This window comes from Echinops telfairi, unplaced genomic scaffold (assembly GCF_000313985.2).
Source record: "Echinops telfairi isolate 266 unplaced genomic scaffold, ASM31398v2 ScPeMD7_7400;HRSCAF=8409, whole genome shotgun sequence".
Taxonomy (NCBI): Eukaryota; Metazoa; Chordata; class Mammalia; order Afrosoricida; family Tenrecidae; genus Echinops; species Echinops telfairi.
This window is the reverse complement of record NW_022111300.1, coordinates 51908478-51924727: the sequence shown is the minus strand read 5'-3', so window position 1 is coordinate 51924727 and position 16250 is coordinate 51908478. Positions and strand designations below refer to the sequence as shown.

At 33.6% G+C, this 16250-nt stretch overlaps 1 protein-coding gene across 1 annotated transcript in view; it reads left to right on the top strand.

The window, feature by feature from the left end:
• Positions 1–16250, top strand: part of CDH19 (cadherin 19) — an 81017-nt gene that overhangs the window by 50272 nt on the left and 14495 nt on the right. Inside the window, exons 8-9 of the mRNA XM_004703040.2 lie at positions 960–1081; positions 9969–10090. Of these exons, the coding sequence (XP_004703097.1) occupies positions 960–1081; positions 9969–10090 (244 nt within the window). The remainder of the gene's footprint in view (positions 1–959; positions 1082–9968; positions 10091–16250) is intronic.

Sequence of the window (16250 nt, the reverse complement as noted above, 5' to 3'; positions counted from 1 at the left end):
TTCAGGAAGACACATGCGTGCAGCCCTTGAGAAGCCATCCCTGCACTCCAGTTTCCACTCTGCTTCAATGTTGACTATTAATCGTTTGCAAGCAGATGTGACCCACTGAGGACTTCAGAGGCTGCTTTCCTTGTAGAGCAGGGGATCATTTTCAGGCTTTCGTATGAGGGAATTTGTAACTTGGCTTCTTTTCATGTTTGTTCTAACAGGACTGTAAATTTACCATCCTTCACTTTGTGGATAAGAGAAAGGACAGATTCATTCCACCTCATTTGTGCTATAGAGCAGGGGATACCTTGATACCATTTTTTAAAATATATTTTATCTGATAGCACAGAAATATGTACGATGTAGGGTTTTTTGTTAGTTTATTTTGTATTTTGTTTGTTTATTGGTTGCATCCTATAATACTACCAGATTTTCATTAAATAGAAAAAAAAAGAGGATGGGAAAACCCATCCCTTTTTATATAGCATGAATTAAGTTATAGTGACATTAGAATAGACTTGTCAATAAATTGTGCAGGATAGGGAGGAGTCCAGTAACAGCCTAGGCTAAGGATATATTGTATTTGCTACAAAGGGAAAAAAGAACAAAGGCTCACCACCATCACTTTTTTTTCTTACTTATTGGACTTATCTTCATTTTGAAATTAGTGTTTTTTTATTTCTCTCCAAGGAAGAGTTTCTCCTATTAAAATTCTTCCTCAGCGATGGTAGTGAGTGACATGTGTTCAGACTGAGGACACATCAATTAAAATCTGGGTAATTTTTAGACTTTTTTATCTCAGCTGAGTGGAATATTAAATGTATTAATATAGCTTTTTGAAAGCACTTCAGCATTATATTAGATGCACGGAGCATGCATATCATAATGCACGTGTAAGTGTTTACGTGTGTATGTATCTGAGTTATAAAGAGACAACAATGCCATTAAGAAATGCGTATCTTTTGTTGTAGTTATTCCATCACCAAGAGTAAAATGTTCCGCATTGACGACAATGGCACAATCACTGCAGCCACCCCTCTTGACCGGGAGATTAGTGCTTGGTACAACCTAAGTGTTACAGCCACAGAAAAAGGTAAGTACTACTAAAGGATTCACAGATTGGTCCAGCTTATTCTGTAAATCACAAACTCTTTGTAAAATTAGATGGAAAAATAGCTTAAATATTTTTGGAATAAGTTACACAATCATAAATGTGTTATTTTATTTTGTTATTGCCAAAAAATGTTGTCTGATCTCCCCTACTGCTGAGTTTTTATGTACTTGCAAATACTTTTCAGAAATTTTTTATAAAATAAATCTTTTTCAATGCAGAAAATCATGGGACATTAGAAAAATACAAGGTGGATACTCAAAGGGTCAGTTCTACTTTGTCCTAGAGGTTTCCATAAATCAGAACATCTTAAGTGGCATAGCCTTGGTTAATACACTTGAATTTTTTAATATGTATATAGCGATATCTGTTTGTATAAATGGGATATGTATTTTCAATATGCTAATCTGAGTAACATTTCATGTATATTCTCCATGATCTTTCATAAAAAGATGAGTGCAATTGTGAAGAAGGACTTGTGTGTTTATTTATTTTTTCCAAGGTGAAAAGACAATTGTTACTGGAAAGATTTCATAGGAACAGTTTGCTCAGAGTAAAACGTTTAACTTAGAGAATTATGTAATTACTGTTATACATTATTTTGCTACTTTGCAAATAGTAATAAAATTATTGGCTGAAAAGAAAATTTAATATAATTGAAAAAGATGGAAATATTATACCATTTAACCATAATCAGGTAAGATTGAATTGATAACTTCACACACACACACACACACAAAGGTTTCACATTTCAAAAGCAGAATATGAGTCTTATTCTAATTCTATGTTACAGTATTAGAGATATTCTAGTACATAAATAACAAGGTACAATTTAGGCCATGGAAGCTGTCAAAAACATAAGCATTTAGAATTAATCAAGTCTCAATAAAACTATTATGGAAAAGAACACAAATGATTCAAACAACACACATTCACTGGTTGGTTACATCCCTGTATCAAGAGATACTTTCAAGTTAACTTGATCAGTTCAGCTGTGTTGATAAAGCAATTGTCAACATTCAAGAGGAATAAGTATTCTGAGAGACAGGCAGAGTTTTCATTTTAAAGGTTGGAAAAAAATGGAGAAAATTATACAGATGTATAGCTTGGGTAGTGCTCTGAAAATTATCACTCAATTAATTCCATTATTTAGTAATTCATTATAATTCAAGGGAAACACAAAAAGATGACCCAAAGTATCCCCATTATTTAATCACAGAAGTGCATACAGTACAGTAGAGAATTAGATTTGTGAAAATGGAATGTTCTGGATCACATATTTTCATATATATATATATATATATATATATTTATATATTTAATATGACACCATTTTCTTTAAGCACTTCAACCTATATTTATTATTCCTCCTGACTGTGGTGGCCAGGTGACAGGTGATATGGTGAGTGGAAAGCCCCCCTCACATATCTTTTGCCATACATTGAATAGCTCTATGGATGCCTTGAAGGATGACTTCTGCCCTGCATTTTGAATTTTCCCTTTCACTAAACAACAAAGAGTGGGGGAGAAAATTTTACAATGGGAGAAGAAAATGCCAAGGCTTTTGGTGTCAAAAAATACAAAGAAGTTGGTCTCAAAGTCAAGAAACTTTTATTCCTTGAGTCTTTCTGAATACAAATTATTTATAATGTCACTCTTTATAAATCTATTGAGCCAAAGAATTTAAATGAGTTCAAGGGAACACCTGGCTATCTTTGCAAACTGTTCCACAATCCAAACATTTTCAGCTACAAATCAATCCTATTTTTTTAAATATGCATGAATTAATTTTCCATTTTAGTCTTGTGTATATATAGTAGTTTTTATAATAATATATCAGTCACCCTCTAAATTAGGAAAATCAGTGTGAGCTCCTAGAATGTAGAACCTTTAAAACGTGCTTTGAATGTTGCTTGACACAAGATATTTCAACATGTTATGACTGAATAGAAAAATATACCCGAGTTATTTACAAGTAGAATTTACTTGATAAATATATGCAATTTCCTCACTTAGATGATTTATTCTTAGAGGACCCATGACATTCAGCATTTCTATGAGGGAAAAAATCTCAAGATGAACTTGTTTTATTTTATTTTTTAACAATGAGTGTAAATGCAGTATTATAATTAAGATTATACAAAATAATTATGATAATTTGAGGAGGCAGTAAAGACAGTGATTGTCCATAAAAACGGTCAATTCAATCAGTGTGCCTATGTGTATTCATGAAGAAAAGGATCCCAGTGTTGCAATGGTTAACTATTTGGATACTAAATAAAAGTTGGTGATTCAAACCCACCCAATTGGCAGCTTGGAGAAAGAGCTGGCTTTTCGCTCCCATAAAGATTACAGCCTTGAAACCTTCATGGGACCATGTTACTCTGTAACACAGTATTACTGTGAGTTGGAATCAACTTGACAAGATAGACCAATGACAATATGTACATTTGCATATATAATAAAATCATAGAATCCATCAAACAGTATAATTATGCCAAATTATATTGTATTCAAGAGTGGCATTAAATAGCATAATACAAGTAATTAGCTTAAACTCAAGGGTGGATAATACAGCCTTCCACGTATTAAGGAAGATGCGTCTCCAAATGCTCTCTCTCTCTCTCTCTCTCTCTTTATATATATATTATATAATAATTTAAAAACCAACACAATTATCCTCCTTGTCATTAAGTCTATTCTGACTCATAACAACCATACATGACACGATAGAACTGCCCCTGTGGGTTTTTGTGATTATAACTCTTTTTGAGAGTAGAAAGCCTCATCTTTCTCCCAGGGTGTGGCTGGTGGTTTCAAATTATTGACCTCACAGTTAGCAGCCAAACGTACAATCACTATGCCACCAGGGCTCACACACACACACACACATATACATATACACTAAAACCTCTTAATGCCACCCTATGGATGCCAACTCATAGTGACACTATAGGGCAGGGAAGAGCTATGAGTTTCATAGACTATACCTCATTATGGGGTCAAAAGCTTGGTCTTTCTGTTGCAGAGTGAGGCTGATAATTCCGAACTGCAGTCCTAGAGGTTAGCATCCCAAAGAGTAACCACTACATGACCTGTATAAATGGTCAATTAAAAGAAACTACCTAGTCTAATGTTTCCATGAATTAATAGGTATTGGAGGGGAAAACTTTGAAGAGAAACTGCAGCACACACTGGATATTGTTTAAGACTCACCAGGAATAAAACCCTGTTGCTTCTTTAATACACTTTCTTATAGTTAATTATAAAGTGTGTATTTGCTGAGATGATCGAAAGTTCAGGCTAGATTTGAAGCATTGCATTTTGTTAAATTATGTATTTAAACTAAGGTGTTCCTTCTGTATGTACATGAAGAAATTTTAAAAGTCAGTTTCAAGATCAGCATTTAAAACCACCAGCTGCTGCTTGGGAGAAAGATGGTGTTTTCTACTGTCATAAAGAGTTACAGTCTCAGAAACTCTCAGGAGCAGTGCTACCCTATGCTATAGAGTACCTATTCGTAGGCATCAACTCGATGACAATGACTTTGGTTTGTTTTGTTGTTTTGTTTTTTTTCCACTTTCCCAAACATGAGGTCTTTCTCCAGGGACTGTCTCTTCTGACAATATGTCCAAATTAAATAAAACAAAGTCTTGCCCTTCTTGTCTCTAAGGAGCTCTCTGGCCTAAATTCTTTCAAGATCGATCAGTTTGTCTTATCAGCAGCCCTCGGTCCTTTCAGTATTCTTTACCAGCATCACAATTCAAATAGATGTATCTCTTTTCTTCCATCTTCCTTATGCAGTGTGCAAGTTCCGCATGCACATGAGACAATGAACAGTATGATGGTTAGAGTCAGGTGTGGCTTAGTCCTCACAGTAAATCAAAACCAAACTCACTGCCGTCTTGTCAATATTGACTCATAGCGACCCTAGAGGGTACGGCAGAACCGCCCATGTGAGTTTCCAAGACTCTCACTCTTGAAGGGTGTAGAAAGCCCTGGCTTTCTCCTGTGGAGCTACTGGTGGTTTCGAACTACCAATTCTTTGGATCGCAACTCAACATGTAAGCATTAAATCACTGGGCATTTTGCTCCTCAGAGTAGCATCCTTGCTCTTCAATACTCTAAAGAGGTCTCTAGTAGCATATTTACCTAATACAACACATCTTTTAATATCTTAACTCCTGTTTCCATGAGCATCCGCTGTGAATCCAAGCAAGACAAAATCCTTGACAACTCCATGCCTGTCTCCATTTATCATGCTGTTACCTATTCATCCACTTGTGAAGATTTTGGTCTTCTTTACATTGAGTCTCACTCCACACTGAAGGCTTTAATCCTTGATCTTCATCAGCAAATCACTCAAGTCCTCTTCACTTTCAGCAAGCAAGGCTCTGTCATCTGTATATCGCATCTGTTAATAAGGCTGTTCATAAGTCTTCCTCCAATCATGACACCACATTCTTCTTCATATGGCCTAGCTTCTCAGGATATAACCCTGATACACCCCTGATCTCCATAGTTATCAATTCCAACTCATAGAGAATATAGGATGGAGTAGAACGACTTCCTTGAGTTTCCAATGCTGAATCATTAGATCCTAAGGTAGAACTGCCATTTGGGTCTCTAGCCAGCTGAGGTTATAGTTCTCTGCCCCCAAGAAGGGAACGAAGGTGGATGGAAAGCTCCCGGCGTTAACATCTTAGGTTTATTTCCTTTTCAACTAAGCAGAGAAAGAATGTCCAATAGAGAGAAACAGAGTTTTATTTTGCTTCAAGTTGTCCTGAATCAATCTTTTGATCAATTTATTGAGATTGGACATCTACCATCCATCCATCTATTAGTCTACATGACACTTTGTTCATGATTTTAGAACTCATGACATGAATGTGAGGTAGCATTTATTGATAACTTTCAACTACTTGAAATTTAAATAATGGTTTCATCTTTTAAAATATGAATCAAGGAACCAACTATGCTTATCTTAACCTAATGCTTTTTCCTTAATTGAGGGTATGAAAATTGTTCCTTGTTTTATATAAATATTTCTAAATTAAATTATATGACCTGTAACTATAGATTAAAGTATCCTGGTTGGTACTGTCAGGTTAGACTGCTAACCATGAGATCATCTGAGGATCAAATCCACTCATCACTCTGAGAAAAAGATGAGGCTGATTGCTCCTATAAAATTTCCATCTTTGGAAAGCCTATATAGGGCTCCCACAAGTCAAAATGAAACTCTAGTGGTGTAGTGGTGACAAGGTCAGCAGTGTGAAATCACCAACTGCTCCCTGGGAGAAAGATGAATTTTGCTAGTTTCATAAAGAGTGACAATTTCAGAAATACACAAGAGCAATTTTACCCTCTCCTATAGGGTTGCTATGAGTGGAGATTGACTTTGGGTTTGATAAGTCAAGATTGATTTGATGGCAGTGGATTGGTTGATTAATCATAGTTGAATTTTATACTATTTTTTTACCCCCCAGAAAACAGTAAATCTTGACAAAAATTTTCCAAGAATGACCTAACCCAAGAAAGAAAAGAATGGTTTGAAACTGATTGTGGCAAATTGTACAATACTGCTCAATGTTATTGAACTATGGAATGGTATGATATCTGCATTAACTCCCAATAAAATGTTTTTTTTAAAAAGCATCTACACTGTGCCATGTTGCACCTTTTCCTCAGGGCCAAGCAATCTCTGCGGAGTCTCGGTCAATTCCACTTTGATGATTACGCGGACTCATGTCCAGTGTGTTATTTCCTCTGAAGCGATTTCTTCTTCAGTCAGGGGTCAGTCACACCATGTCTGGGTAGTAATAAAATATCGATTTGATAAGAATATCAAATGATGATTAAATCTTGCAAAGTTCACGAGATGGTAAAAACTTCAAAGAACAGGGCCCTGTCTTATTAAAACATGTTTTGCTTTCTTTTTTTCCAATGATCAATTTGCTCTTGAAGCAGTAACAATTTGCATTACAGTTATTATTTTATAAAGGTAAAGAGCAGAAAACAAAATGAAGCCAAAAGCAAAGCAAAACAAAACTAATTTGAAAATAAATCAGTTCTTTTGAGTAAAAGGAAAGAAGAAAATAAGTAACAAAAGTAGGATACAAAAAAAGGAACAAATAAGATTAATAAAAGTATGATTTGAGATACATAATTTTAGAAAATATGAATAAATTAATGTTTAAATTTATCTTTGGAAGCAAAAAGTACGAACTTATATTATTCTTGAATTTTTAAAGAAAAATAATTGTGCAGTACACTAAATTATATTGAAACAAGTGTCTTATAAATACACAAAGACAAAAAGTACAATCCAGAAAATTTAAACAAGCTTAAATATACAGAAAAGACAAAAATATCAACTAACTATATGTATGCATAATATTTGTATGTTAAATGGTAATTAGAAATATTATCAAATATAGCAATAAAGTAATGCTCATCAAACTTATGCAATATCATCAGTTTTCTCATGATTAACAAAATTAGTGATCTGTATTTCTTTTACTATTCTTATCTTAGTTATGAAGAGATTGGAGATTTGAAAAAAATTAGATAATAAGATTCTTAGAAAACAAAAATTACTGTTGATTTTTCTCAGAAGACACATTTTTGGAAAATGTTTAGTTCACCATTAAGGTGAAACTAGTTAGAAAAAGTTCAGACAAAATGGGTAAACTTTTCCACACATATATATTTTAAATTGAATCTACCCCATTAAGCTCATTTTAAGCCACATTTGAGGAAGTTATTTGTGTCAACTTCCTACTCTCATTATTTCAATATTAGAAATAATGTTTGGCCACTTAAACTTTGATTTAATGTAAACAAACTACCTGAAATGCAACACAAACAAACAGGAATCCCATAAATTGGTTTCTAAAACATTAGTTTACCTCTGGCCGCTAGCTCAAAAGCTTGCAAACATTACAATCAAAGTGGTTGGAGGAAAAGAGCTGTTTCATTTCAGCCCCTCTTCCAGCAAATGGAGTTAATTGTGCTGCATCTTTTTCCTGGAAAGCTTCCCAAATTAAACGCCCAAGCTATTTATCAATCTGCCAGCCAAGTGACTAATACCTCCTCAATTCTTTCAGATGAAACTCTGAAGATATATGGATACTTTATGTCGAGCTGTCACACAGGCTTAATCTAAATGTAATTTGAAGCAAATTTTCCAGGAAAAAAATTAAGATCAAAATTTGAAACAATTGATTAATATCCCTTAAATTCCTTTGTGCCAGAAATTTCCCTGATTTCATTACTCGGGGTTTGGGAGAGAAAAGTGTTCTATAGTTTTCTATGATTCCTAAGCCCTTAAATTAGTAAGTCTTATTTGTTGTATAATTTCATTTCTAACTCTTCAATTCCACCTAGTTAATTTTAATGGTTTTACTTCTCTATTTTAACCCCAAGTCTGATGCCACCAAAGACATGAGTTACAAAATAATCAATCCTGTATATTTTTTGTATTTTCAGAAAGTTGTGGTTTCTTGTGTTTTTATTGTGTAATACACCATCTACATTTTCATTTACAATTAATTGAAAATTACAATTTCTATCATAAGCACATCTGTAATTACAGTTACAAATGTGTGTTCCATTACTCAAATAGCATGAAGATGATGAATAAAGTTCTTTTCCATTAACATAATAGCATATAAATTATGAATAGACAGTAAGCAAATAAAAGTGACCCATCACTACCCTTAAATGCCAGCATCTTTAGTTAATATTGGTGTTTATTTCTTTTTTTAACATTTGAAAATGTGAGCTCAAAATAGTGATGAAAGTATTTTCTCATGGCTGCAGTTTTTATTACTTGGCTTTTGACATCATGTTTTAACCAGTTTTAAATGTAACTCACCTATCTTTCTAGTCAACCTTCATTGGCTCTGGATTCTTGGCTCACTTTAGAAAATATTCTCAGCTCAATCACTATATGAAGCTTAACCAAGGTTTTATTCTAGTTACTTTATTTTCAAATATAATTAGAGAGGTATTGGATATTATTGTAAAATCTTACACTCAATACAGTAATGATTCAGAATACAGACTGTAGCTTAAAAAATCATTTTATTGGGGGCCTTTTTACAAATATTATAACAGTCCATCATTCAGTAGTGTTGCAATTTCTTTCTACTTGAACCCTTGGTATCAGCTCCTCTTTCCCCACCCCCACCTGCCCACCCTGTGGCTTCTTAAAGTATCTTTTCCAACAGAGTTATGACCTTAGAAAAGATCTCAATGTGTTTATTAGTCAACTAAGCGGGAAGGAGCCCTGGCAATAAGGACTGGGTTGCTAAATGCAAGGTCAGTAGTGTGAGCCCACAAGCTACTCCAGAAGACAAAGATGTGTCAGTCTGTTTCTGGAAAGATTATAACATTGGAACCCCAATACGGTAGCCTCATTCTGTCTTATAGTATCACTATGAGTATCACAGAGCTGACTTATTGGCAATGGGTTAAAATTGGGACGTATAATAAAATACATTTATATTCATCTATTAAATGAGTTCATTTCATTTACAAATAGTTGAAACAGCGCCTGGATTTCAGCAAGCGGTCTGTATACCTGACTGTGTTTCGGCTACTTTAAGAAGCAGTCAGAGCAGGTAGAAGGCCCTCAGTAAGCATTGATGGAGTTAAATGTGTTAAGCAAAAGAAACCATTTTTCTAAGCTGTATTGTTGATAAACAGATGAACCATATAGAATTATTTTTCTCAGATAGCTTTTAAAAGAGTGAAATAAAAACATGTTATGTGCCATACAGTAGTTGATGAAATTTTTATGATTTTTCCCATAGAACATATTATCAAAACCCCATATTTTCATTAAGTTTTCTTCTATTTACAGACAACGTACAACAACTCTTTGAAGTCCCTGTGTTTGTGCACGTTCTTAACATTAATGACCATGCTCCTGAGTTCTCTCAGTACTATGAGACATACATTTGTGAAAATGTAGACGCTGGTCAGGTAAGACCCTAGAATAAATGGTAAAGTCTAAGCAATATGCATTACACATCTAATCACTACCTCTGCTGCACATTCCTTCAAATGTAGAATGTTTTTTTAAAATTTAGAATGTTTTAAAGTCCACACTTTATTTTAACTATATTTACTAGTGGTGGAAACTCTTTGTTGCATGCTTGGCTGCTAACTGAAGGGTTGGCAGTTTGGAGTCACCATGTGCTTGGTGGGACAGAGCTCTGGCAATCGGCTTCTGTGAGGATGACAACCATGAACGCGAGGAGGGGGCAGGTCTGCTATGTGACATGGGACTCCCAGGAACCAAAATGGTGTGAACACACCTAAAACTAATAATGATGACATATCTCATTACTCTGGGACCTACATAATAATTTCAATTTCTATGTTTAAAATAAATACAGATGGACTCTCTCCTCATTTATAGACATGGTCAGTTTTTAAAGACAAAGTAATTATGGTAAATGGAAATTATCTGAAAATAGAGGATAACCACACCAGGTCTGAAAATGGTGGATAATTACATTATTATGATGTGATTATTATATGATTAGGCAATTATGTCATTACACAACTATCCAATTAAATCATTATGTAACTGTAGGATGATTGAGACTCAGAGCCCAGTCCATTTGAAACATAAACTTAGCCATTACAGAAGAAAGACCCTGGCCTTGCCCCGGCAAAAGTGATTGGACAAGTAGAATGGAAAGAATGAACATTTCCCATGATTCTTTGGAAGCCCTTTCATATGTCAGTAATGTGAAAAGTAGACTTTTTGTGTGTGTTTCTATCAGACAACCATACTTTTATTAGTTTTTAATATTTTAAGGCATTAACAGTCAAATGATATGTATGGGTAAAAATAAAGAACAAAATTTTGAAATGTCCTGTAACTTTAATAAATTACATCAGCTATAGAAAGATAACTTAAACTTCACTTTATATTAATTAACTAAATATATAAAAATGTCTGAGTGTATACTGATTTTTAAATATATTTTCAGTGTTTGGTAATGCTCATAATTATTATTCAATCAAACTAAATCTAATAAATCATATTTTAATATATTAGGTGCCTTAACATTTAAACAATTTTCAAAATAGTTTACATATTACTAATGAATGCATATCTCATTTATTTATGGGTTAAAAGATATTTAACAATTACCAAAAAGACAGTTTTATTTTATAGTCATATATATATATATAATATAGTTATATATTTTAATGTATAAACCTGGAAAACCATTTCAAGCCCTTTATATAATATGATCACATTCAGATTATGCCATCAAAGAAAATAGTCAAGCTCTAGCTTCACTGCTAACCCCAAGGTCAAAGGTTCAGACTCACCATCAGCTCCAGGAGAAACAGGTGGCAGTCTGCTTCGGCAAAATTTTACCCTCTGAAACTCTGTGGGGCAATTCTATTCTGCCCTATTTATTGCTTGTGAATAAAGTTGGTTCATGCTATTATCATAAGATGTTGTGTGATGCAATCTTTCCTCTTGACTGACTAAACAGAACAACGATAGCGTATTTTCTCTTTGCCCTTGGAGTTAAGCTGTTCATTCATTGGCTCTGAATTTTCAGAATGTTCACTTGCTATAGATTCACCTAAATGTTCAAAGTCTGAGCATTTGTTTCAATGAGAAATTTCATCATCATCATTCTGAGTTTGGAATGCTGTTTCTTTTTTTTGACTTATATCTTCAGATTTATCTAATAATTCTGAAATGTCTTATTCTCCCTGTTTTCTTTATTTTTTATATGAACTGGAGATGGAAAATGTGGGATTTTCAAGTCTAATCAATGAAAACTAAAATCACACAAAAAGGAGTCTATTAATCATTTTTATACTTTCTTTAAATTAAAGTGATGTAATACTTTTTAAAATTAGAAAAAAATACCCTTTCAATTTAAAATGATGTAATGGGTAAGCTGTGCTGCATTACTGTATTTTCCTTGCAGACCAAATTTCATACAGTTTTCTTATTATTTAAGTCTTTTAAATTCATATTTGGAAAATTTTATGAGTAATGAGGAATTAATTCCTAGGATGATAAAATGGCAAAATGTTCTGGTGTTAAAACATATCTCTAAGTTTCTATTAAGGAATCTTAGATTTTTAAAATTGTGCAAAGTAGTGATTAAAAGTAGAAAATATTATTTTGTTGTAAATAATTCTGTAAGGTATTTTTGAAAACGTCTAAGAAGGCATAATAAAATACCAATCCTAAAAAATATGGATAAATACTAAGAAAGAAGTTAAGATATAAATGTTGGTACAAGGTACCCTCGTGCTATGTAAAATGGCTTCAAAAAATTCATTCAAATGTTCAATTATCTTTTAATTCCATTTTCTACAAACTTTTTGAAATGCCACCTTTATTGAGAGTTAAATTCTTCTCAGGAAGAGAACTATTTATATGAAATTTAATATGAAAATTAATTCCATAGTTAATATACAAAGATGACATACAGCTTAAGAAAACATAATTTTGTTTCAAAGCTGATCCTAGGAATTGATATCACATGACTTACCCCCAAATAATTTGGGTGAATTGGTTGATTAAGAATCAGCTAGCAACCTGGTGGTGCTATGAGTTAGGCATTGAGCTTCTCTCTGCACGTTTAACAGTTAAAACCCACCAACAAATTGATAATCACTGAAACAAAATATAGGGTCACTAAGAGTCTTGATAGCTGTGGGTTTGGTTTTGTTTTGCAGGCATGTTAGATATGATATGTATTACTTTCAATGTTGGTCTAATGGAACATTTTACACCTAATTCTTTGTAAAATGTATTCACTGAATCGCTTTTTGTTTTTAATCAAGTTCAGAATTTGTATCTAAAGGAAATTTCTATTAATCTTGTTACAAAGTGAGCACTTAATAAATGTATTAATCAATTGATTTATTAAATCATACCTGAAGAGTTACTTATGTGTATATCAATACTAGCAAAGGAGTTACATAAGGACAGAGAACAAATTGTAGTTCAAATATGATTTAAGAGTAGTACTCAATGTAAAGCGTATATTGGGATACCATTAACAAATAAATCACTTAAAACTCAATTTTAAAATAAACAAAACAAACAAACAAAAACTAAAAAAAACGCTCTTTCAAATTCACTCCTAAATTGTTAGAGCAGCCAGATTAATGAGTCTTGATGTAATATGATTTTTGGCAATTGGATTACAGAGAAATCAATAAGTCACCCTATAAAAGCAAGAGATTTATTTATTATCTTTTTTTAACATCTAGACTATCAGAATGTTTTCAAACATGTATTCACAGGCAATTAGTGGGACATTCTTTGAAAATGTTAAACATGATTATTACAGTTACAATGTGACTGTACGTGTGTGAGAGAGAGCATTTTTGAGATTGTCCGTGAGTTTGCAGGCTTCCTTGTTTGTGATGTACATTTATAAGGAGGTAGTAGGAAAAAACTATGTCCTCCTAAGAGGATTTTTAATTATACAAAATCATTTCTGTGAAACTCTGTATGCCTTAATACCATGTTTTAGTACACATACCATTTCCTTGGATTATTTTTATTTTTTAATGTTGCATGTCTCCAAAATTAGTTGTTTGTTAATGACAAATGTGATACTGAAGATTGCTTAACTAAGTTTGAATGTCAGAAAACTAAACTATTTTTTTGCTTGTTTCAAAAGTAAGCAGATGATTAAAGAAAAGTAGATATTTTAGTAGTTTATTTATTTTTTGAGTGGCCTTATCTATTACAACCCTGACTTAGAAGTCATAGATAGCACACAGCTTTCTAATAATTTTCTGGTGGCTCTAGAAGACCTTGATGGATTTATATCCTTTATCCTAGAAAAATTAGCATGGTCTAAAAATATGTTTTGTTGCCTTGATGTATCCTTTAACTATTGTCTTTTGTTTTTAGATTCTTTTATTTCGATTTGTCTTGTGTTTGTGAGAGACAATGATGTTCTTTATAGAGATTTGAAAAGAACATTTGTTTCACAGTGTTAATTTGAGGGCGTATGATTTCCCAATGGATTGTCTCCAACAATTGCAGGAGCTGATTGGTATTCCTGACGTTTGTCTGGAAATCACCTGTGTGAAAATCCATGCACTTTCATTCACATGTATTTCCCCTCACGTGGGACTGAAATATCAACAATAACGGTGCACAACAAGATAAAAAGATTGAACTAGGCAATAAGATCAAGAGACATTTTTTTGCACTCAGCCACACTTACCAAGCTAGATAAGCTCCTAAACAAATTCAATACCACTCTTTTCTGAAAACTGATATAATACCCGCCTTAGCATCTCCATGGTATGAGGGGGTTTCAAAAAGTTCATGGTAAAATGAACTTAAAAGGTAATGGACTGTTTTGGTTAGATTTTTGAAATTTTCCCATTAACAATATTGATCAGAAAATATAAACTTAGATGGGAAAATATTAGGAGTTTGATTACCTAATTTTAACATTAACAAGAATAATTTCACTCATGGCAATATCTTAGCTTTGTGGCCTCATCTAAAGGGGTTATGAATGATGCACACATTGTCTATAAACCCTTGATACTCCGTAGAATCAATGACATCAATGTGAGAGCAGGCACAGGCTAATGTCTCTCCCCAGAAACTCAAAATAATTCATAAATTTAAAGGTAGAAGTTAATAACTAAGTAACAAAATAAACAGAAAATATAGTAAAAATCAAATCGCATAATTATGCCCACATCAGTAGTCCGGGATCTCAACTAAGTGGCAGCTTGAGGTTAAGCCTGGTGGAGAGTCTGAGAAAGAAATGCTACACCACAGTAAATAAAAAAGTATTGCTACCGACCATGGGAAATATGTAAATGTCATGGTTCTTGATAAATCATCTACCAATGTCTATGCATCTCTGAAGGTGCTGTTTCCATCTCCCTAACCTTTTCCTGAAGAATTCCGCATTCTTCCATTAATACATCAAAATGTGCTGTTTTGAAATCCTTGAGGGATTCAACTTGTGTTATTTTTTAATGTTCTTGAGTTTTTTTGGGGTGTGACTTATGAAGCAGCAAGGTAAGGGCTGTGGAATGGACGGTATTGTTTCCCAATGACATTTCATAGGACAGCCTTTGCTTCGCTCAAAGAAGGAGTAGGAAGAAAATTCCTTGGCAACATTTCTCTGGCCTTTTTCTCACCAATGAAGTTTTCAAATTCTGTAAAACTTCTTCCTAAATAAGCCCCTGTAATATTTGTGTCCTTTCAAAAATATCTATCAAGATTACCCATTTGAGTCATCATAACCTTGACTTTAACTGACAAAACAGATCCATTTGTGGCCACTAATTTGATTCCATCTTTTTAATATTTTTTTTATTTTGAAGCTACTCTAATAAGTAAGACCGAGGCAAGTGTATTGCTGATAGAAACTATTAGCAGCCCTCCGTGTTGTTTGGGAAAACCCCATGAATGCATGAATTAGAACAATTGCAGCAGTACTTTTTGAGTTATCTTCATATATTCAAATTTCATACAAATATGTGAGACATGAATTAACACTGGACAACAAAGATTCAATTGAAATCTCTATTTAAATATCTTTGTATCTCACAACCCTCCCCCATTTTTAAAAATGTATCCACTTCTGTGCTTCAAATCCTGTTCATATGTGTATGACCAGTAGCTCTTGATCTCTAACATGTTCCTTTTGTGCTCTGGAGCGGTACAATAAACAGGAACTTTCTACTCAAGTGTTCTATCAAAAATGCTCTTAAATCTCCCCATTTACCAGTACTACTAGCCAAATTTCATATAATTCAATAAGTTGAGCAAGACATTTAGATGAGCATTAGCCTTGTTGCCTTTCCATCTTTTACTCCCCCATTCCGTCAACCAGGAGCCCTTGAGTACAGCAGATAACTGACTGCAAACAAAAGTAACCCATTGGAAACAACCTAGCGGCTTCTGCTGGAGGAAACCTGGCAATCTACCTCCTTCACGATGAGTCTAGAAAGCCGTATGGGGAATTCCTACTCTGGCCCAAAGAACTGCTATGAAATAAAAAAGCTCGATAGCCAATTGCTAGCTGTAGCTGATTCCTGCTCATAACCACCTCTTTCATGTGTTGAGCTCTCTTTATTCTCATTCTAGCTACTTTACCAG